A 24234-nucleotide genomic window follows, 5' to 3' on the forward strand; every position below is an offset into this window, starting at 1 on the left:
GCAGTGTTACATAAACAATGCATGGAAAGGTTACCATCGGTCAGGTTTGTGAATCATGAGTCAATATGATTCACAAACCTGTAAACATTACTGTCATGTGCAGTTCTCAAGATCACTCTGAGTAATGAACAAACAAACTGTTTCATTACTGGCTTGATTTGCATATCAACAACTTTCCTGATTACTTCAGCAGGGAGTGAGTAAAGTCATCAGAAAATGCAAACAGACAAGTTGTACTATACGTTTACATCCTGTTACTGGGTTATTAATGTTATCTACGAAAAGATTATGTAAAAATAAAATGTAATGTAAATGTATTTAAGTTATTCGTCAAAAGCAACAGTTAAAGTTGAGGTATTAGATGACTAAAATTAAATCTGAAATGTATTGAATAAAGTTGTAAACATATTAGAGAAAATATAATTTACAAAAACAGGAAATTAGAACAAATATAAAAATATATAATTTGGTTTAACTTGAAATACTTCAATAAAGCAAACAAAAGCTGAAACTACAATTAATCATGACATTTAACATTATAAAAACTAAACTAAAATAGGAAAATCTACAATAAAATAACCAAAATGGTTTTATTCGGATATTGTATTAAGGGTTAACTTTAATTATGCTACAATTGTGATCACTACACAATAAACCAAACAAAAACTGAAACTAAAATATGAAAACCATTACTATTATGAACACTAAACTAATATATATGTAATTTAAATTAAAATAAATAAATAAAGTCACTGAAAAACTAATGTAAATAAAATAATAATTAGCCAAAGCAAATAATCAGATTGAATATTGGCGCCGATTACTTAACTAAAACTAACAAAAACCATTAAGAGCCTAACGTTTCAAAAACGTAAGGCGCACCGCACTGCCTTATCCTCTTAAGGCCCAAGGTGTTTTTTGCATGCATTTTTTATATCTCTTTGCTATTTGGGCTTATTGGAACCTAACTAGAATAAAAATCTAAGTATCATCTTTTGATATAATGGACTTTTGGAGAAAAACGATGTCCATATATGTGGACTCGTGGTCTGAATTTACATAAAACACTTTTTCCTGAATGTTTTTTAATGCATATTTAACATAACATTTTTTTTTTTACTTGCTTTGACTATCAGAGAGTAAAAACTTAATTTTTTCCCATTTTGGACAATTAAAATAGGGTTTGGGACATTTCCTATGCTGCAAAAGAGTTGCAGGATGACACCATATGTCTGTAACAAAATATAAAACATTCAAAGTATTTTAAATAGCCACTTAAGAGCTCAAAGCATAAATAAAATAAAAACAAGCCTCACAAAATACAGAAAACTGCTAATTTGCCGATATTTTTTACAGTGCAGAGGAGAATTCATTAAGCACAGACAACTGTTATATTAGTCTCCATCATGAGGCGTATAATGAAGCCCTACAGACATGCAAACACCATTCGACCTGCAGTAACCCCTGTGCCGCTGGGTTACTGGAGTTCAGCCGCATGTCTAACACTAGAACAAAGAGGAACTGAAGCCGCTCAGACACCAGCGTCGGCGTAGACGGCATTTCTCTTTCAGTTTTGTGAGAAAACTCCACTGTAAAACATGACCGTGAATGACCCGTCATTATTATATACGGTTATTAACTGTAATAATTCTCTGTGTGGAACTTTTTTCAGGAATTACTGTGGTTCTTTTAAGTATTTTTCTTTTATGAGGTTTATGTTATATTTAATATTGATAAAAAAATGTTTATTACATTATTTTAATTGTATGTGTGTTACCGTGATGGTGTTTAGTAGTTGTGTGAATTATACTGGTGTATAATACTATCAATAAAAGAAATACTGTAGTTTACAGTTAAATTTAGAACATTTCTTTACGGTTTTTACCATATTTTAATGGTAAATTTCTGGTAACTTCAAGTTACTTCAAGTAAGTTCAGTTGCCATTTATTACTGTAAATTTTACGGATTGTCTTTTACAGTGAATTAATACTATAAATGAATGAAAATTGTAATTTACTGTAAAATATAGTAAAGTATTTCACATTGTTTATAATATTTTTAATGGTAAAGTTGCGGTAAACACGGTAGCTGTTTTGATTCACTATTAATTATTGAAATACAGTAGTTTACTGTAAAATCTTAAAAATTTCTTTAAAGTTTCTATCATATTTTTAACTGTATAGTTATGACAACCACATAGCTGCTGTTTTGTCCTGTAGATTTTTATGGATTGTCTTTTACAGTGTATAATACTATGAATAATAAAAAAACTGTAGTTTACTCTAAAATTTAGAAAATTATTTTACGGTTTTTATTAAATTTTTAAAGTAAAGATCTGTCAACCACAGATGCTGTTTTTACTGTAAATGTTACTTTTTTACAGTGTATAATCCTATATAAAATATAGTAGTTTACCGTAAATTTCTTTAAATTATTTAGTTACCATATTTTAACAGCAAAGCTTTGGTAACCAGAACTGCTGTTTTTTACTGTCAATTTTGACATTTTTTTTCTATAAATTAAAGAAATATGGTACTTTACTGTAAAATTTTGAAAATTATTTTATGGTTTTTACCATATTTTAACAGTAAAGTTGTGTCAACCCCATAGCTGCCGTTTTTACTGTAAATTTATATGGATTGTTTTTTTTTTTACAATAAAAGAGTTAAATATGGTAGTTTACCATAAAATGTAGAATATTCTTTTACAGTTTCTACCACATTTTAACAGTAAAGTTCTGGCAACCACAGATGCTGTTTTTTACTGTAAATTTTACATTTTTTTACAGTGTATTATACTATAAATTAATGAATTATGGTAGTTTACTTTTACAGTTTCTACCATATTTTTAATGGTAACCATATTTTTGTACTGTAAAGTTGTGGAAACTACAGCTATGTTATATTATACATTATAAGAAACAATCAGTAAAATTTACAGTAAAAAAATTGCAGCTGAAAAGAGACTTGCTAATAATGAACAAATGGCCAGTATGAAAGAGGAGAAAATAATAAGAGAGAAAATGTGTTTCTGCTGCACATCTGAAGTAAGTTAGGTCACATTTGTTGAGCTCAGCACTATTTTTTGGATGTGGCGTGTGGCTTGTGACGGGACAAACTCCATTAACACGCAGGTTTAGTTTCTGAACGCCAGACACCATGCGCTTGAGAGCTGGGCAGCTAAAGTGTCAACTGCCAGATACTTGGTTTAGAATGCTGGTTTGGCTCTGAAAGATTAGCCAGTATCATTTGTTTTAATGCAAATCAGGAAATATTACAATGTGTATTACCAGTTCTATTGGTGTTTCTTTACATTTAAAGGGATAGTTTACCAAAATTTCTGTCATCATCTACTCACCCTTCACTTCTATCTATATGAATTTATAAATCTATTTATTTATTTAAATCTCTCTCAGTATATATAAATCTATATGCATTTTTTCTTCTGCTAAGCACAAAAGAAGATATTTTGAAAAATGTTGGAAACCTGTAACTATTAATGAAACTGACTGTAAGTAAAATTTATACAAATGCAATATATAATGAAAACTTTAAACATATATATAAACTAACATTATATCAATACTAAAACAAAAATGTAGAACTTTTTATAAAAAAAATATGCTTACATTATTTTACACTGCCACTGAACATTGTACAAAATGCTAAGTAATTTTAATACTAAAAATGCAAATATTTAGGTTCTGACATGTAACTATGCACAATTACTGTCATTTCTACAGTATGTTCATGTAAACTGTATTAAAATACAAAGAGTACGTTTTCTATTTCAAAATCTCCTGCTCGACTCTGTGTTGCTAGCCATTTATCAGTGTTTTTAGTTATTTTTAATCTGTTTTTGGGACTAATCCAGGCCCACTGGTCTAATACGGGATAAGAGTCTTTATGAAGCTGGGGGTGTGAGATAAACCATCCGCTCTGGTGTCTGCTTTGAGATATTTTCGGTGTACTCACCTCCACTGCCAAAGCCCCCAGACTCTCCAGCAGACTGTCTGTAGCAATGGACACATCTTTGATGATCTTTGGGTCCGACTTGACATCTTTCTGCACGACCAAAACATATGCAAAAAACACAATATCAGCCAATCAAATTGTACAGATTTTAGTGTAAAACCTGCACAAAAATAAATAAATAAATCTGCATTAGTGGTTGCTAGAGCTTCACTTTAAAACGATACGGTACACTAGAAATAAAGAAATTAGGGTATAAAAGCTGTCACTATTAAAAACGTCCGCTTTTGTACTTAAATTGTCCATATTGGTAACTTAGAGGTACAGGAAACCCTTTAAAATAATGGTAAATTAGTTAGTGTATTTACTAACATGAAAAAACTATTATTAATACATTTATTACTGTATTTATTCATGTTAGTTAATGCTAATTAAGCTAAATAATGTTAGTTATAACGTTCTGACGTCAACCAAATTTTCATTTCCAAGCAAAATCCAACGTCCCCACTACGTTAAAGTACATTGGGGTACAACTTCAATATGACGTCATGTTGACGTCCTGTGCCTGCAGCATTATGTATGTTGTATTTGTCCTTTGTTTTATATGGTGTATGTGTTTACAGCACTTTAGTAAGCACTTGTTGTTTTTAAAAAGCACTTTATAAATAAACATTGACTTGACTTGACCTGACGGTACATATTAATACCTAAAAAGGTTTCGCCCCAGTGACAGCTTTTGTACCTTTATTTCTAAGAGTGTAGCAACATTTTAGTTACAGATTGAACTTAAAATATAAACTTAACAGTTTGATCTTCAAATTATAATATAAAAAGTATATTATTGTGACAGTCATTGTAAAAAGTTAAGACATAATATATCAACACTTATTACAAGCAGCTTTTTCACAAGCTGAACAAAATACCAATATATAGAAAGAATCAAATGCAATAAAAACAAATGATAAGAAATTGCAATAAGCATTCATTTAAAACACAACATTTTATTGACTAGATGTCCAATTTTGGTGTCTGCGACACCCCTATGGGTCCATATTGTACCCTAAAGGTACAAACGTGTAACGTTTGAAAAGGTACCGCCCCAGTGACAGCTTTTGCACCTTTATTTCTGAGTGTAGAAACATTTTTAGTTACACAGATTGAAGTTAAAATATAAAATTAACAGTCAGATGTTAACATTATTATATAATATAAAACTTATAATATTGTGATAGCCATTGTAAACACACACTCAGTTTTAAGACATGATGAATCAACGTTCTTTACAAGTAGATTTTTCACAAGCGGAAGCAAATACTGATATATAGAAAGAATCAAATGCATTAAATAAACCAGTCATTAATGAATGCATTAAGCATTAATTTAATAACATAACATTTTAATGACTAGATGTCCAATTTTGGTGTCTGCGAGGTACATTTTAGTACCTAAAGGGCCCATATTTTACCCTAAAGGTACATATTATAACCTAAAAACAGCAAAAGTGTAGCTTTTGCAAATGTACCGAAACAGTGACAGCTTTTGCACCTTTATTTCTGAGAGTGTAGAAAAAATGTTAGTTACACAGACTAAAGTTAAAATATAAAATTAACTGATAGATGTTGAAATTATAATATAATATAAAAAGTATATTATTGTGACAGCCATTGTAAAAACAGATTCAGTTTTAAGACATGAATGAATGAATGAATGAATGAATGAATATAGGGTCTTTCACACAAAGAAAAACCTAAAATATAAATACTATGTAACCCAGAACACCCTAATATACATCAGTGATAACAAAAACTAGGAAAAAACTAAATGATTAGTGTAAAAATCACTTCAACATAGAAGTCACTAACATTAAGATGCATCAAGCACGTCTCAGGTCTGGAGTTTTCAGTAATGTAGGTCGATGTAAATTAGTGTGCGAGCCACATATTGCAACCCTGGCATATACCGTTGTGATTTAGAGGAAAAATATGTCAAAGAGTTCATTGTCCTCATGCTTGCATAACTAAATTGCTGTGCAAAGATAGCAGCGACCTGGCATCTTGAAATCCCTTTGCTCAAAAACAAAGAATACATTGAGTCAAAAGCAAACGTATACAAAGACATCAATATGCGGAGACTCTTTTGGCTCGCTTTTCATGCACAAATATGCAGCAATAATTGTTCCGATTTACACAAACAGATTATGTAAAAGTGACCATTATGTGACCACAATGTAATTTCGTTAAGCTTGGAGAGATTGGACAAAGTTCACCGGGTCCATAACATCGAAAACATACACTTGTCCTAGTTTGTGTGTAATTGCTTTATTGAACAAGTGAGTTCTTGTGTTCACTGTCATCCAGCGAGCAGCTTTTTATGTGAAATAGATGGGACATAAAACACTTTAATTCAAGCAATCATTAACTTTTGAAAACTTTCGAAGCTTTCGAAGTCGAATAATCAACTAAACAGAGGCTTTCGAATGTGGTTTGTTTCATCAGAGTTCATACATATTTTTACTTCTAAACTTCCAGGACTTTCAGGTAAATACAGCGGGGACAATAAGTATTGGACACGGCATGTTTTTTCCTGGGAATAATATTTCTACAGGAGCTTCTGACATGGAACTGAACAAGATTTTGATAAAAACCCAAACATAAACTCATATGGAGAATGAAGCCTCATGCATTGCTCAGGTGTGAGTTTCTCACAGACTTCAACAGTGTCAAAATCTTGATGGTTCTGTGGGTCACGTCTATCAAATCTGATCTTTATTGTGTATTCTCTATTGGATTCAGCTCAGGTGATTGGCTGGGCCATTCCACCGCTTGATTTTCTTTCTCTGAAAGCATATGAGAGTTTCCTTGGCTGTGTTTTGGATCATTGTCTTGCTGAAATGTCCACCCTGGTTTCATCTTCATCCTCCTGCTAATGTAGATGTTGGACTGAAGCAGATTATATTCATTTACAGTGAGAAAGAGCAGAGGGTTGCTGAAGAACTACTGAGAGATTTCAGCTGCTGTCTGGGCTTTCACTGCCTTTCTACACCTCCCTTTCTTCATGTGTTTAATAATTTTGCCTGCAATATTTCATTTTATTATGCATAACTTAATTTGTAAACTAGTTATATTTGTTTTCTTTGCATATATAGATTTCTTTGGTTGTTACCAACATCCAGGGAAAATATCAAGTCAACAGCACCTTTAGAAATATGTTTTCTGAAAAAAATGGCGACGTGTTCAATATTTATTTTCCATACTGTATTCATGTTTCATGTAATATCTATGTTCATGTGGTAAATAAGACAAAATGCACGTTTAAATTTATTACAGCATATCAAAACATATGTGACAATCTATGTGTTTATCTGTAAAATAGTTTTTAGAAAGTATCTTGCTGTCTGTGTGAACATTTTAGAAATGCTGGCTTGTGTTTGTATAAGAATAGCACAAAATAGCCTTTAGCACCCATCGCATCTTTCTTTCATAGTTAGCGATTGTTTCTGGACACCACACTCAAAACGTATCTTGAATTACGGTGAAAGTGAGTGAAAGAGAGGCGAAGCTGAATCTACGAGTTGCTTTTTTACCCCAGGCAGAGAACGTCATGTGAACCATGCAGTTGTATTTACCCAATATTCATTCATTCATTCATTTTCTTTTCGGCTTAGTCCCTTTATTAATCCGGGGTCGCCACAGCGGAATGAACCACCAACTTATCCAGCACATGTTTTACGCAGCAGATGCCCTTCCAGCTGCAGCCCATCTCTGGGAAAATTTACCCAATATGATCATCTCAAACACATTCAAGTAGGCAGATATTTGTTCATGACTTTTCCAAAACATTTTGGGTTTATTTATTTTTCCAAAACTTTTCCAGGCATGGAAAATGCCTTCTCAAATTTCCATGACTTTCCCAGGTTTTTCAGGAACACTGTTACATAAACGATTGTCTTTACTCACCCGAATCGGCTTCAGGAAGTCCAGATTGGACAGGAAGTGATGCTCTGCGTTGTTCAGCCAATCAGCGGGTGACTGACAGATGATGTTTTGCGTCAGCTGAGACACCTCTTTATCGGCTATAGTCACAAACTCTTCCAGAGACGTGGAATTGCACAGGTCTGTAAGATGAACGCCGAAGCCTTTGATAAGCACCTGCGGATCACAAAAGAGCAGTGGAAAATCAATAATCAAACTCTCTTTAATTAGATCATCATAGGCACCATTCGCACAGAACACGTCTTTGCATCTAAAGCCAAGATTCAGAGCTCAGGAATGGTTTTAAAGGTCCTCTGAAGTGTTTTGAAATGTGTATTTATTATTCGGTGTTTGACGTAATGTCAAGTGAAACATGAAGAGAGGGCGGGACGTAGAGTAGCTCCTCCCTTTTTTAAAAAAACAACCAATAGCGTTTTGTGTATATCAAAGCTCAGAGTGGTTGAGATCAAGTGCATCCAATAGAAAGCAAATGAGAAGTCTTGATGGGGGTGGGGCATGTCAGATACTAGAGATACTATAAATATACAGGGTGGGCCATTTATATGGATACACCTTGATAAACTTCTTGGGAATGTCACAAGAAAAAACAATGGTGTACTTGGTTTTAACGTAACTATTCTTTTATGAGTTATTTACAAGCCCCCTCACATATACTAATGTGTCACAAACAAGACGTTAATATCACCAACCATTCCCATTTTATTAAGGTGTATCCATATAAATGTCCCACCCTGTAGATTCTTTTAGAAGAAGATAGAGACATTACAGCCTGTGTCTTAAGGCCCTGTATACACTAGTGCGTTTAAGTTTTAGAATGAATACGATCCGCGTCCACACTAGCGTTTCACACAGTGTTTCTGAACAACTCTCCGTCCACATTACACCGCTGGAAACACACATAACATGACCACACACACACTCTCTGGCATGCACTGCAGCGTGCTTTGAGCACATACCCATATGAGAGCTGTGCACGTTGGACTGTTCATCAAGGATCTACCGATGGATCTAATCTCACTATATTTATTAAACGTGATCTTTAATTAATCTTGTTGTCTCTATCTAACGACAAATTCACAAACTTTGGTCTTTTGAATCTAGTACTTGTTCTCAGGTAACGTGTTCTGACTGAGCGCAAAGATAAGTTAGGATAATATAATCATTATTGTAACCACGTGCACTGATTCTGCACATCTGACTGATTACTTGCCTTTATTTTCTCTATTGTATAAACTTACTGTACGTTATACTTTTATAACGGCCATAATTGATTATTATAACTGATATTCAATGAAAGAGAGAGAATGTTTCGTATTTTCAATGAAAATGAAAGGAGGCAGTAATGTTATCGGCTCCATTTTGTTATAAATATGCAAGAAGATGACGGTCATATTATGAAGCTACACGACGCCTCAACATTTTGATGTCTGTTAAGTTGCTAATATCAAAATGAAAATAGTCAGTTCCTCACATCATGTTTTTATTTTATTGTTAAGATAGTGAAACAACATAGCCAGGGTGATGTGAATGACTTTATAAAGTACACTCGGGAGTTTGTTTTCCATATCAAACATGCGAAGTCTGAACTTAAAAGGAGAGGATGTAAGACTGAACTGTGTGTAGGCTACTTAATATTGAGGAAAAAGCCCCAATCAAATAGGCGAATGTCTGCAGCCCCGCCTCTGTTTTCAGATGTCTCCGTTTTCCATCATCCACACTGAGATGGAGCAGCAGCGTTTTAGAATGAAAACGGCCTCTTCAGCGTTTCTTAAAACACTCCATTTTCGGGACTGGAAAATTTCGGCGTAGTGTGGACGGATGGCGTAACCGTAGCAAAACTTATGCGTTTTAAAATGAAAACACATTAGTGTAAACGGGGCCTAAGAACACAAAGCAGCCGAGAAGGTGGCAATGGGGGACAATCAAACTTGGGTTGGGACCAGGCAATTGAACCAAGTGTGAAAGCACCCTTATAGACTCACAAGCCAAAATATAAGTTTGATTTTAATAACAAATAAATTAAAAAATAAATAAATAAAATTACCCAAATATTGGGTATGCCCATATTTGACCCAACGTTGGGTTAGAACAACTCAGCATTTTTTAGAGTGTGTCTATCATGTTCATGCAATCCTTAATAATCCCAAACTTTTCTTTTTCTTCTTTTCTTGCAGTGCTGTTTGTAAATATTTTGTTGAAATTATGGATTTGTTTAACACCATTGAACAATGTTAGTAACAGCAGAACATACCAGATTATTTAATTTTATCTTTTTTAATTTAATTTAATTTAATTTAATTTAATTTAATTTAATTTAATTTAATTTAATTTAATTTAATTTAATTTAATTTAATTTAATTTAATTTAATTTAATTTAATTTAATTTAATTTAATTTTAAATGCCCCTGTTTGGTTGAGAGATTTAAATGATACTTTTCGCCCATACAGAGTGAACACATAATTACACACTCTTTCTTTAGTGAAGGAGGCGATGGAGAAACTCAACCCAACAGACGGACAAAAGACAGGGGCTGTCCAGCAGACAGAAGCCATTTTTGGAGGTATCGTGATTGCAATCAGCTCTATCTCCCACTTTCAGAGGCACTTTATACAGTCAGTCATTAAGAACAGGATGTGCTCAGACGATGACTGAAGGCTAATCAGGGAAACTCTTTAAGATATGACTTCACACAACTGCTTCAGTTTCCTATATGTACAAAATGGCATATATACAAGCACACTATCTTTCAGAAGTCAACAAAGCACATTTTATTTGATTCAAAATCCAATTAAAACAATGATATATATCATATATCTCATTCTAATAACTGATTTCTTTTATCTTTGCCATGATGACAATACATAATATTTCATTAGATCTTCTTTAAGATACTAGTTTTCAGCTTAAAACGACATTTAAAGGCTTAACTAGGTAGGTTTATTAGGCAAATCACTGTATAATAGTATTTTGGCTTTGGAACTGACTTATATAATGTATATGCACAAATATGCATTCAATAGAGATCTGTGAGGGGTGTACTCATTCATACTGAGCACTGTTGGTGTAGAATTAAATGGTGCCTTATTTCCATCAAACATTAAAAGCCTGTATTCTCCAGCTCTTGAGGTGTGAGAATTGGTCTCAGTATTTCAGAAACTCTCATGTGGGCGTGGCTATGCAGTCATGTGACCCCCACCCCAAGACCCTCCTCCTTCCCCCTCCAGAGGCACACGTGCACGGCTCTCTCAGTACAGCTGTGCACGAGACCCACCGTATCCAGCATCTGATGGTGTCCTCTGAACAAGGTCATCTGCATGTGAGAGCCTTCGAAAAACAGATCGCCTCATATCTGTGCGAGCCACAGCCGTGTATTACGCAACAGTCCCAAGATAAACTGCAGACGGCCATGTTATGACTGCTCCAGACGGAGTGTAAAGTATATTATGTTGCGTTTATGTATGGGACAGTAATTAAAGACACCGGCAGGACAAACAACACAATGTTCAGCATACACAAGTGTAGATAACGCTTCAATATATATAGTGCTAGAAATATAAACAAATATTTTGAGATTTTTATTAGTGATCTGATGGCTGAAGGACTTTTAATTGAGGCCTGGTTGACGTACCTTCTCCAAGTTGACGTTGGCCTCCACTATCTGTCTCACTGCATGCTTGGGCAGGGTGGCATTTTTCTCCAGAAAGGCAGACAGCGTTTCATTATCATGGAGGAAGTCCTTCAGTTTGAAACCTAGGAGAAAAAGAAAAGCCTTTAAGACTTTAACAGACTATGAGAAAATGACAAACACAACATACAGCGAATTTAATCAAATATTGAATTGAACAAAAATACTTTGAAACATATTAATTTAATATTTATACATTTATATGATTTATAAATACATTATATAATAATTTATTGACATGCTAAATTTATATTATATATTTATCTACTTACACAATAGCTCACTTTTGATCTATTTAATGCATCATAGCTGAATAAAAGTATTACTTTCTATTAAAGAGTAAAGAAAAAAACATGAAATAATCTGGTCCATTTACACATAAATACTCATTATACAAATTATGATGGTTTCTAATATATATACTACACTGTAAATTAATAATTACAGTTATTACATAAAACATTACATAATAATTACACAAAATTTACAGTAACTTACTGGCAATTTTGGTAGACTGTACATTTTATGTATATATATATATATATATTAGAGAATATATATATATTATCGTGAGAATATATAATTTATCGTTTAGAATATATATATTATCGTATATAATATATAGTGAGACTATATATATATATATATATTCTCACAGCAAGAAGGTCGCTGATTCGAGCCTCAGCTGGGTCAGTTGGCGTATCTGTGTAGAGTTTCTCCCTGCGCTCGCGTGGGTTTCCTCCGGGTGCTCTGGTTTCCCCCACAGTCCAAAGACATGTGGTACAGGTGAATTGGGAAAGCTAAATTGTCCTTAGTGTATGAGTGTGAGTGAGTGTGTATGGATGTTTCCCAGAGATGGGTTGCGGCTGGAAGGGCATCCGCTGTGTAAAACATGTGCTGGATAAGTTGGCGGTTCATTGCGCTGTGGCGACCCCAGATTAATAAAGGGACTAAGCCGAAAAGAAAATGAATAAAGGAATACATTTATATGATTTAAAAATATATTATATAATAATATAATAATTTATTAACATACTAAATTTATATTATATATTAACTATTTAAATATTTGAGCTCACTTTTGATTCATTTAATGCATCATAGCTGAATAAAAGTGTTGATTTCTTTTAGTCTATAATTGCATCATTTTAATATAATTTATTTTACATAATTTAAATCTAATATTATCAGATATTAAATATATTATAAGTTAATGTTACATTTTTATATAATATAATTTATTGCATATAATATAATAATTTAATATTGAATATTAATATTGAATATTCAGGCCATTCATATAAATTATGATGGTACTTCAAATATACACTGTTACCCCTACACACATATAAATATATATAAATAGCACATATATAAAGAGAGAGAGAGAGAGAGAGAGAGAGAGAGAGAAAGAGAGAGAGCAAGAGAGAGTATAATTTATTCATTACTTCAGCTTAGTCCCTTATTTATCAGGGGTCACCACAGTGGAATGAACCACCAACTATTCCAGAATATGTTTTACACAGCGGATACCCTTCCAGCTGCGAACCCAGTACTGAGAAACACCTATACACACTCATTCACACACACACATACACTATGGCCAATTTATTTGACCCAATTCACCTATAGTGCGTGTGTTTGGACTGTGGGGGAAACTGGAGCACCCGGAGGAACATGGGGAACATGCAAACTCCACACAGAAATGCCAACTGGACTACTCGGGACTCGAACCAGCAACTTTCTTGCTGTGCTAACCACTGAGCTTAAGTTTATTTGAATTACTCCTATGATTTATACACTTGAGTTCGATAACGTCATGTCAGAATCCCGTGGACTAACACAGCTCAAATTGCTGTTTAATAATTGAATTCATTACATAAATCCATGATTGCACCATGAATAATGTTATTTTTCAACAAAGGGTGTCGTTCAGAACATTGTGAAAAGCATGACTCCACTGCAATTCCCAACTCGATGATAAAGCTGGTGATGTAATGCGGCTGAAGCGTTGCGTTTGGGTTTACCACTACAGTCACGAGCTCTCCATTCTCACTTCATCGTGCAAACTTGTCGACGGTAAAAGGAGGCAAAACAAAAGGCAGAAAGCGGCTCCTGTTCCTCACAGAGCTCATTGTGCTGCGAGTCAGAACATTCCAGAAGAGCCATCGGCATGAACTGGTTTGAGTCAGTCGCTTTTCTCTCTCTGGGGGTTACTGCAGGGCGCACTCTGATCCAACTCGTTTACGGCAAATGGGTTATACAAGATTTCAGGGGTCGCCAGGTGTAGGATTTCATGCATATGCAAATTGCAGCTTGTCGTTATTATATATCAGATACATTCTCCGAGCTCAAAATGACCACACATATAAAGCACAAGTGTTTCTGTGGCATAAAATGATCATGTTTAACCACAGCCACTCTTGAGGCTTTCTAATCCACTCTGAGCAAATTATGCGTCCTATTCCTCAGGCCCCAGGTGCAAACAGCGGCTCCCCTGGGAAAATTAATTAAATGCTGTCAACTGTGAGGAGATGAAACTCCCACAAGTCTCAGGCTAACCTGAGGACACAATCTAAAGATATACGTCTACACTAGGGTTGTCAAAAGTATCGATTTCAGTACCAATTGATACTGAAATCATAAAAACATCCTATTCTAGCTAATATTTGAGCGCATTTGTTCACATGAAATCCTAATTTACAGTGTTTATTTTGCTAGCTTATTCTCATTGTTATTCTGAAAGTGAATGTTTTTATTCTTAAGGTTAATAATTGTTATTATAAGGTGTTATTCAGGGTTTCTGCAGATATCATAATGTCAAATTTAAGACTTTTTAAGACCTGTTTAAGACCATTAAGTATTAAATTTAAGACATATATTACAATATCAAAAACACGCATACGCATAAAAAAAAGAAAATGCTAAATCACAAAATTAGTGGTAAAATAAATGTATTTAAATTGAACAGTACTGAAGACAGGTTAGCTGCACCATTGAACTACAGAAAAAAAAACAAACAAACAAACAAACATCTGGCGCCGCATCACGCACCTCACAAAACAGATGAGGCTTTTATACTTGACGTGTTCACTATTGAGATATTCCTTTAAATGACGGGGCGGTCAAAAGAAACAGACAGTAAAATCAGGCGGATAAACAGAAATAGGACGTTTCCAGAACTACGTCACATCATTAATATCATTCAAGATTTTTAAACTAATTATTTTTTAGTATTTTTATCATTTATAATGATTATAAAGATTTTTATAACCAATTAAGACTTTTCAAATCAAACTTTGATGCATCTCTTGCTTTTGTTCATATCTCGGACAGTTCTACTTATTAAAGTTAAATATTAATGGCAATAGAACATGGTTTGCTCTACAATTATATTTTTATTATGGCAAGATTAAAAGCAGAAAAAAGTCCACTTATTAAAAATACTGACCTTTTTTTTATTTTGCCCACTCAACAATTCACACATTAATCTCTGGCTAGTTTCTGTACTTTTAAGCTAAAAAGGCAATGATGGTCCAACATTCTTGACCATTATCACCAATAAAGCCTAGAAATTGGGCATCAGTATATTGTAAAATGATAGGTTCATATATTCCTTTCCAGTTATCAAAGACATAATTTGTTCCTTCATTTTAGTTTGTAACTTAAAAATAGTTTTTTTATCAATTCAATTCAAGTCAAATGGTTTAACAATTGTTTTAGTATGAAGCAAGATACAGTTTATGAATAATCATTGACTCAAATGATTAGTTCAGAAAACAGATTCATTCAGGAACAAAACATGGTGCTCTGAGATGCAAGATTTAGCAACTTGCTGTCAACATCATATTTATGAACATGCTGATATTTGAGAAAACAGCGCTCATATATAATAAATATGAAAAAAAAAAAACAATTTTTTTGCTTTCAACTTGAATTACAGCGTCGTGACATTCGCCACACGCACACTTTTGGACTCTCAGCACATGTTTTTGTTTGTTTTGGCGAATGAATAATGTCAGCTTGCTCATCATTAAAACTATAATTAAATATATATATATATATCATCATGGAATGTAAAATCCAACAACCTCACAATGAATTAAAATATAATACAGATTTTAAACGGCAACCACTTGAAACATTACATAATTGCATTAAAAACACATTTATAACCATATAATGCAACAAAGGTCCATTTTTCCCACTTCAGCATTTGAAGATGACTAATATAGGACATGTTTCCTATCTGACCTTTAATAATGAACCTCAAATGAGGAACCTCACCTAAACCGGATGCTCAGATAGGAAACAAACACACACAAATCCCCAATGTTTTCATTATTATGTTAGGTTTACTGACTTGGGAATTAAAGTTTGGACATTTGTTAAACTTCACCACACACCGACCCATCCAGTTATCAACCAATACAGAGATAAATAGGAAAGTAAATAAGGAAAGTAAATAATTATATATGAAAGTAAATAATTATATATGAAAGTAAATAATTATATATGAAAGTAAATAAGGAAAGTAAATAATTATATATGAAAGTAAATAATTATATATGAAAGTAAATAAGGAAAGTAAATAATTATATGTGAAAGTAAATAATTATATATGAAAGTAAATAAGGAAAGTAAATAATTATATATGAAAGTAAATAAGGAAAGTAAATAATTATATATGAAAGCAAATAATTATATATGAAAGTAAATAAGGAAAGTAAATAATTATATATGAAAGTAAATAAGGAAAGTAAATAATTATATGTGAAAGTAAATTAATGACTGAGATGCATGATAACAGAACGGGAACTGATGCAGATTTTGTAATTTCACATCACTCGCAGCCAGTGTCAGGCATGTTCCTTTAAAAAAGTAACTGGTTATAGTAACTAGTTACTTCTCACAAATAGTAACTGAGTTAGTAACTGAGTTGAAAGTAAAATAAAAGTAACTAATTATCAGGAAGAGTAACTATTGTGTTCTTATTGGTCAAAAAATTGGTCAAAATGTCGGAGCAATTGCCTGGTGGTTAGCGCGCTGACATATGGTGCAGTAGCACGTCAGGGCATCCCGAGTTCGAATCCCGGCTTGGAGACATTTCCCAACCCTACCCCCTTCTCTCTCTCCCACTTCGTTTCCTGTCTTGTTACCGTCCTATTTAAAAAAGGCCAAAAGTAAATCTTTAAAAAAAAAATTGGTCAAAAAATCTAATCGGTCAAATGACTTTAAAATCATTTTAAAATATTGTACTCTAATCTACACTGTTTTAATGTTGTTGTCGAAGAATGTGAGAGACGACGGCAGCATGTCCTCGACTATATATCTAGATATTATTTTGTTTAATTCTGTCTGGATGTCCAAAGGTGTTTGCGGTGGAGAAAAATCAAGTTTTATTTGCTTTACCGCCACGGCTTTGTCTCCTCCTTTGGTTGCGGAGCTCACGTTATTGACCTGCGTAGCCACTCATTTTTGGTGGCATGTGACGACGTGAGGCTTACTTGTCACCGTATTTCATTCTAAATGAAACCTTTTCTAACAATCAAATTTAGATAGAAATTCATCTGATTACTCGTTACTGAAAAAAGTAAAGGTGTTTATTTATAGCACCATTATTCCTATCACTACTCGCAGCAACTTTACAGGAAATTGATGAATCTGATTCCATTTATTGATTCTGATCCTTAAATGGTTACATGAAAGAGTCTTTTTACTACTTATAGCATAATAACTCTAACCATAAACTTTGTGAAATGCATATTTCTTAAAAAATACTTCAATACTTTTGTATTTATAAAATTCTATTTCAAATAAAAGCTGTACTTTAGATCTCACAGTTTCCACAGAAATACTAATCAACAGTTAACTAAACAACAAGAATAACAACAACAACATCAACATTTCTTGAGCATCAAATCAGCATTTAAGCATGATTCATATTAGTATGATCATCATGAAGGATTAGATGACACTGAAGCCTGTAGTAATAATGCCAAAAAAATCCAACTTTGCATCTCAGCAATAAATTACAGTCATTCATTCATTTTCCTTCGGTTTAGTCCCTTATTAATCAGGGGTCGCCACAGCGGAATGAACCACCGACTATTCCAGCATATGTTTTACACAGCGGATGCCCTTCCAGCCGCAACCCAGTACTGGGAAACACCCATACACACTCATTCACACACACTCATACACTACGGCCAATTTAGTTAATCCAATTCCCCTATACAGCATGTGTTTGGACTGTGGGGGAAACCGGAGCACCCGGAGGAAATCCACAAGGACACGGGGAGAACATGCAAACTCCACACAGAAATGCCAACTGACCCAGCCAGTACTCGAACCAGCAACCATTAAAACATCTAACAGACCCCTAAAATTCTGAACAATAGTTTACATGCATTCAAGAATGACATCTAAAAAAAGTGTATCTTTATATGTGTGAAAGTGACGTACCTTCAGTGTTTCTCTGCAGTTTTCTCAAGGCTCGAACGAGTCCTTTGAAACCTTCGAAGCTCTTGTCTTGTTGGCTGTAGAGGAGGATTTTCTTGGCATCGGTGAACAGTCGGGAGATGCTGTAAATAATCACAGTGACACATATATGAGGGATGTTTCTTGTGGACTGTTTTTTTAAGTACTAGCAGTGTATTATGCAGTTAAAGTCAAAATAATTCGTCCTCCTCTGATTTCTTTTCTCCTTTTTTAAATATTTCCCAAATGATGCCTAACGGAGCGAGGAATTTTTCACAGTATTTCCTATAATATTTTTTCTTCTGGAGAAAGTCTTATTTGTTTTATTTTGGCTAGAATAAAAGCAGTTTTTAATTTTTTTAAACCATTTTAAGGTCAAAATTATTAACCCCCATAAGCAATATTTATTTTGGATTGTCTACAGAACAAACGATTGTTATACAATAACTTGCCTAATTACCCTAACCTGCCTAATTAACCTAGTTAAGCCTTTAAATGTCATTTTAAGCTGAATACTAGTATCTTGAAAAATATCTAGTCAAATATTATTATATATCTAGTCATCATGGCAAAGATAAAAGAAATCAGTTATTAGAAGTTGAGTTTTTAAAACCATGTGTTATTTATGTTAAACAGAAATTGGGGAATAATCCAAAGACTGATTTACTCACATGGAGTCATTGAAGTTGCCCACAACCCCAGGCGTCTCTCCTGGAGTCGGGTAGCGAAAGCAGGGGTTGTTGGCATTGCAGATGATGCCCTGAAGCCATGGTAAAGTCCCTGCGGAGGGCATCGCTTTGTTGGGAAAGTGGCCTGGAAAACAGGACAAAACAATCAGGTTGATGTTCACTCTTAATATCTTTTTAAATAAACTTGAAAAGCTCTTTGTCGTAATCTAAAGTACTTATACAATTAATTCATTCATTTTCCGTCAGCTTAGTCTTTTATTTATCAGGGGTCACCACAGCAGAATGAACCGTCAACTATTCTAGCATATGATTTACGCAGCGGATTGCTTTCCAGTCAAAAGCCAGTACTGGAAAACACCCATACACAGATAAATTTACACACTCTCACACACTACGGACAATTTTAGTTTATTCAATTTACCTATTGCGCATGTGTTTGGACTGTGAGGGAAACCAGAGCACTCAGAGGAAACCCATGTCAACATGGGGAGAACATGCAAACTCCATACAAAAATGCCAACTGGCCCAGCCGAGACTTGAACCAGCGACCTTCTTGCTGTGAGACGACAGTGCTAACCACTGAGCCATCATGTCACCAGTTATACAATACAATCAATTATTTTTATTTGAGGAAACAAGCACAGACTACTCACAAATAAAAACCAAAATACTATAAACATATAATATATGAACAAAACATTATCATATTGAAATAGAAATATAATTGTTTGGAATTAGGCAAATAAATGCATACAAGGACAGAAAAAGGCTGCTCAATATTTGGTTTTTGTATCGTATCATATTGTAACTACTAAAAATGCCTCAATAAAATTACTTTACCAAATTTTTTAACATCAAAAGTTGTCAAAGCAGAGTATACTATCCCAAAATGCAATTCGAAAGCACACATAAACATGAAAAAAAAACATGAATTTTGAGAAAAACTCAATTGTTGGCTAACAAAATCGTTTTTTTACTTTGCTTGTTGACTACATTCTTGTTTTTCATTTTTGTTTCATAAAAAGTATTGACTTTGTTTCTTATTACAAGTCAGACTTGAGCATAAGTATCTGACACATGCATTCATGTCTAATTTAAAAGGGTTTTTGGATAAAATTAGGGTGGCTTTTAACAAATTTCTTCTCTAATAATGGTCATGTTTGTTCATAAGATACCAAATGTTTGCATTTTCCACCATCTATGCATAATTCATAACATAATTCCATCACAGAATCATCCAGAAATCCTCTCCTTAATGTAAATACTGTTTTTTTAAAGAGTGTACGTTTCCAAAAACCAGATCTACAGCCTTATTTCATCCTATTACGCTGGTATTCATTTTCAGATTTTGAATTAACTCAGAATCAGTGAACGTTTAGTTAGCCTGGCTCAAAGTACAGGAAACGCCACGTTGCAAGAAAGCTGGGCTCTTGCGATATAGTTGACATTTCATGCTGTTCCTGTAGCTGTTTTGCTGTCCTTGACCCCCTCTGGGGACTGTGTGATTTCCAAAGAGGAGCAAATATTAACACTTAAATGAGGCACGGCGACACAAGCACACACACTGTATCATTGTGACATTAAATGAAGTCCATTAAGAGTAATCTGTCAGCTTTACAGTGCAAGTAGTTATTAAAAAAGAAAATAAACAGATGTACAATTGATGTCTTTTTTATGTAACTTGTGATGAGATTTAACTTTTTGGAATTTCTTTCAGAATAAATAAGCTTTCTATTGATGTATGGTTTGTTAAGATTTGACATTATCTGGCCAAAATACACAAAATAAAAACTATTTAAATATGTGCAATATTAAAATATTGATAAAATAGCCTTTAAAGTGTTTCAAAATAATTTTTAGCAATGCAAACTAATCAGAAATTGTGTTTCAATATATATTTACAGTAGGAAATTGACAAAATGTCATCATGATCTTTACTTAATATGCTAATGATTTTTGACTTAAAATATTGTATAGAAATAATATATAGAAACAAATCTATGCAATGGCAGAAAAAAGGCAGCTTTATGGTTTTTGTATTGTAACTTGCCATTTAAACGACAACTTAATAACAGACAATATATACAACCTATCAAAAATAATAAGTTGACTTCTCGTTGATCATTTGGTATCAGAAGAGGCTTATATGAAAGGCAAAGGTCTCTACATTACACTTATTTTACCAAAATAAAATATGATCTTGCTAATTAAATCACTTATTAATAAAGTCATCTGGAATGACAACGAAAACGTTCTTGCAGGACTCTCAGAGTTCATCAAGATTCTTTGGATTCATCCTCAATACCTCCTTCTTCATCTTACCCCAGACATGCTCAATAATATTCATCTCTGGTGACTGGGCTGGCCAATCCTGGAGCATCTTGACCTTCTTTGCTTTTAGCAACGTTGATGTGGGGCGCTATCCTGCTGAAGAATTTGCCCTCTCCTGTGGTTTGTAATGTAATGGGCAGCACAAATGTCTTGATACCTCAGGCTGTTGATGTTGCCATCCACTCTGCAGATCCCTCGCATGCCCCCATACTGAATGTAACCCCAAACCATGACTTTTCCTTCACCAAACTTGACTGATTTCTGTAAAAATCTTGGGTCCATGCGGGTTCCAGTAGGTCTTCTGCAGTATTTGTGATGATTGGGATGCAGTTCAACAGATGATTCATCTGAAAAATCTACCACTTTTACAAACGATCATCTAGAAGTCAAGTTATTATTTGTTGCACTTACAACTGGGACCGATGACAAGACTTTTCTTAGATAGTGTATGGTTTCAAACTACTACAAATGTCAATAAAAATTACTTTAACTTCTCAACAAAGTTATCAGAGCAGATCTTTACTTAACATCCTCAAGATTTTTTGGCATGAAAACAAAATCGTTCATTTTGCCAATGTAATGCATTTTTGGTTATTTCTACACCTTAAGACTTGTGATTAAGACTTAAGACTAGCGATTAGGACTTAAGATTTTGTGCTCCAGAGATGCATTTAGTTTATAAAAGAGTTTGATATTTTGGACAAGAAAGACACAAGTGAGTTTTATTTTGAAAAAACCATCTTACATTCATGTTGCTCGTATGGCGGATAGTAGAGTCTGACAGATATCAAGATGAAAAAGATGAAAAGTGGCCATATGATCTCGACCAGCAGCTGAATCTGAAACAGAAAGGACACAGAAGTCTGATTTCTGACTTATTTGTTTTCATTCTTCATCCTGATTGCTTTGGTTCCTCCCTAATGAACTGTATTCAGATTTCTATTCTATCTAGCGGAGGCAAGAAAATCCAGTTTATCATGACAGTTGAAGGGCTTCCTGTTGACAAGGCATCGTCTTAATTTCCTGTACTACTTGTGCATGCAAATATATTTGGTTTTGCTATCATTTTGCATGCATATATGACAACTATTCACAAATAATCAACAATTACTTCATTTAAAATCTTTCAAATCATTCATTGGTATGTTTGATTAATAAAATACATTGTGGATTATCCTTTTTATGCATTTATATGCGGTTTTCATATATGTATCATTTGCATGCATTTAAAACAACTACACAAATAATCAACAATTACCTCAACTAACAGCGACTTTAAAAATTTCAGGGGTCAAATTATTCATGTGTATGTTTTTCATTCATGAAATGCATCTTGCTCATTTGCTGTAGCTCCTATTCATGCATTTATATTTGATATTGTTTTCATTTTGCATGCATTTATGACAACTATTAACAAATAATCAACAATTATTCAACTTTAAAAATTTGAGGTGTCAAATCATTCATTTGTATTCATTTGTAATCCTATTCATGCATTTATATTTGGTTTTGCTATCATTTTGCATGCATATATGACAACTATTTACAAATAATCAACAATAACTTGAACTTTGAGGTGTCAAATCATTCATTTTTATGTTTTTAATCATGAAATGCATCTTGCTCATTTGCTGTACCTCCTATTCTTGCATTTATATTTAATTTTGCTATCATTTTGCATGCATATATGACAACTATTCACAAATAATCGACAATACCTTCAACTTTAAAAATTTGAGCTGTCAAATTATTCATTTGTATATTTTTTTATGCATGAAATGCATCTTGTTCATTTGCTGTAGCTCCTATTCATGCATTCATATTTGATTTTGCTATCATTTTGCAATAATATATGACAACAAATCACAAATAATCGATGATAACTTCAACTTTAAAATCTTCAGGTGTCAAATCATTCAATTATATCTTTTTTATTCATGAAATGCATCTTGTTTATTTGCTGTACCTCCTATTCATGCATTTATATGTGATTTTGCTATCATTTTGCATGCATATATGACCACTATAAATAATCCAAGATTACTTCAACAGCAACTCTAAATATGTTTGAACCTATGCATTTGTATGTTTTTTTATTCATGCAATCCATTCAACACAGGGTTAATGATTCCGCATAATGCAGCATCTGTTGCTGACCTCCATAACCTTGACAGCCTTTAGGGACTCCATATGTCACATCTTAGTTAAATAAGCATATATTGGTAAATACATTTAATATGAACTTACAGTCTGTCTCCGTCTGTAGGTAAAGTTCTTCCACAACAGTAAACCCAACTGAGTGGAGACAGCCATCTTACCACGGATACACACTATCCGTGCCGCCTTTCTGAAGCTGTCAAGACAATAAACAACAGAAAAAAAAATAGATGTCAAACTAGTGAAGCCAAGCTCAAATTGTTTCCAATGATGGTCCTATTTGAAGCGCTCAAATACAGACAACACAAGTCATGCCATCTTTATCTATTTAGGACTTTGTGATAAGCAAACATTCAACAGATTTCCCAAATTTCCCACTATCAGCTATTTTGCTTGTGTATTTCCGAGAATTAAGGGGCGAATGTTGAGTACACTCGCTGACTGTAAAATGCACTTGACAAAATGGATTCAGCTTCTAAGTAAGCGTGGTAAAATAACAGACATACAGTAGCTTATCTTCAAGTCATTCATCTTATCTGTTAAATACTTTCAGGTGAATAGGAAACAGTGCACAATGTCAGTATGTGGGCTGTAATGTTGCATAATGAACTGAATCATAAATATCACAATGTCCTGCTGGTGTTTTTCTTAAACTGCACAGCAATGCATTTTACAATTAATCTGAATGTTGTCACTCTTACAAAATGCATGAGTCAGGACTATGTGAGGATGATTAACGTGATTTTTTCTGTTCTGAAAATACATTAGGTTTTAAATTTATGATTTAAAGTCATTTTTGTACGCATTTAAAACTTGTGTGGTGTTAAAAACACAGTGAGAAAACCATAAGTAGGCATGTATTTTAAGGAATGAATGAAAGCCACTTGAAAAAAATACATTCTCAAAGAATCTGATGAGCAAATCTGT

The 24234-nt window shown here is 33.5% G+C and overlaps 1 protein-coding gene across 4 annotated transcripts in view; it reads right to left on the minus strand.

Moving 5' to 3' along the window:
- abca1a (ATP-binding cassette, sub-family A (ABC1), member 1A) overlaps positions 1–24234 on the minus strand; it is a 68329-nt gene that overhangs the window by 42041 nt on the left and 2054 nt on the right. For all 4 annotated transcript variants that reach the window (XR_008837659.1, XR_008837653.1, XM_056456488.1 and 1 more), the window contains exons 2-8: positions 23398–23503; positions 21896–21989; positions 18802–18943; positions 18116–18234; positions 11594–11715; positions 7929–8120; positions 3976–4065 (exon numbers count right to left, since the gene is read on the minus strand). Coding sequence is in view for 2 of the 4 variants with exons in the window: in XM_056456488.1 (XP_056312463.1) it covers positions 3976–4065; positions 7929–8120; positions 11594–11715; positions 18116–18234; positions 18802–18943; positions 21896–21989; positions 23398–23463 (825 nt within the window). In the remaining 2 variants the exon portion in view is untranslated. The remainder of the gene's footprint in view (positions 1–3975; positions 4066–7928; positions 8121–11593; positions 11716–18115; positions 18235–18801; positions 18944–21895; positions 21990–23397; positions 23504–24234) is intronic.

Source organism: Danio aesculapii, chromosome 1, assembly GCF_903798145.1.
Source record: "Danio aesculapii chromosome 1, fDanAes4.1, whole genome shotgun sequence".
Lineage (NCBI taxonomy): Eukaryota > Metazoa > Chordata > Actinopteri > Cypriniformes > Danionidae > Danio > Danio aesculapii.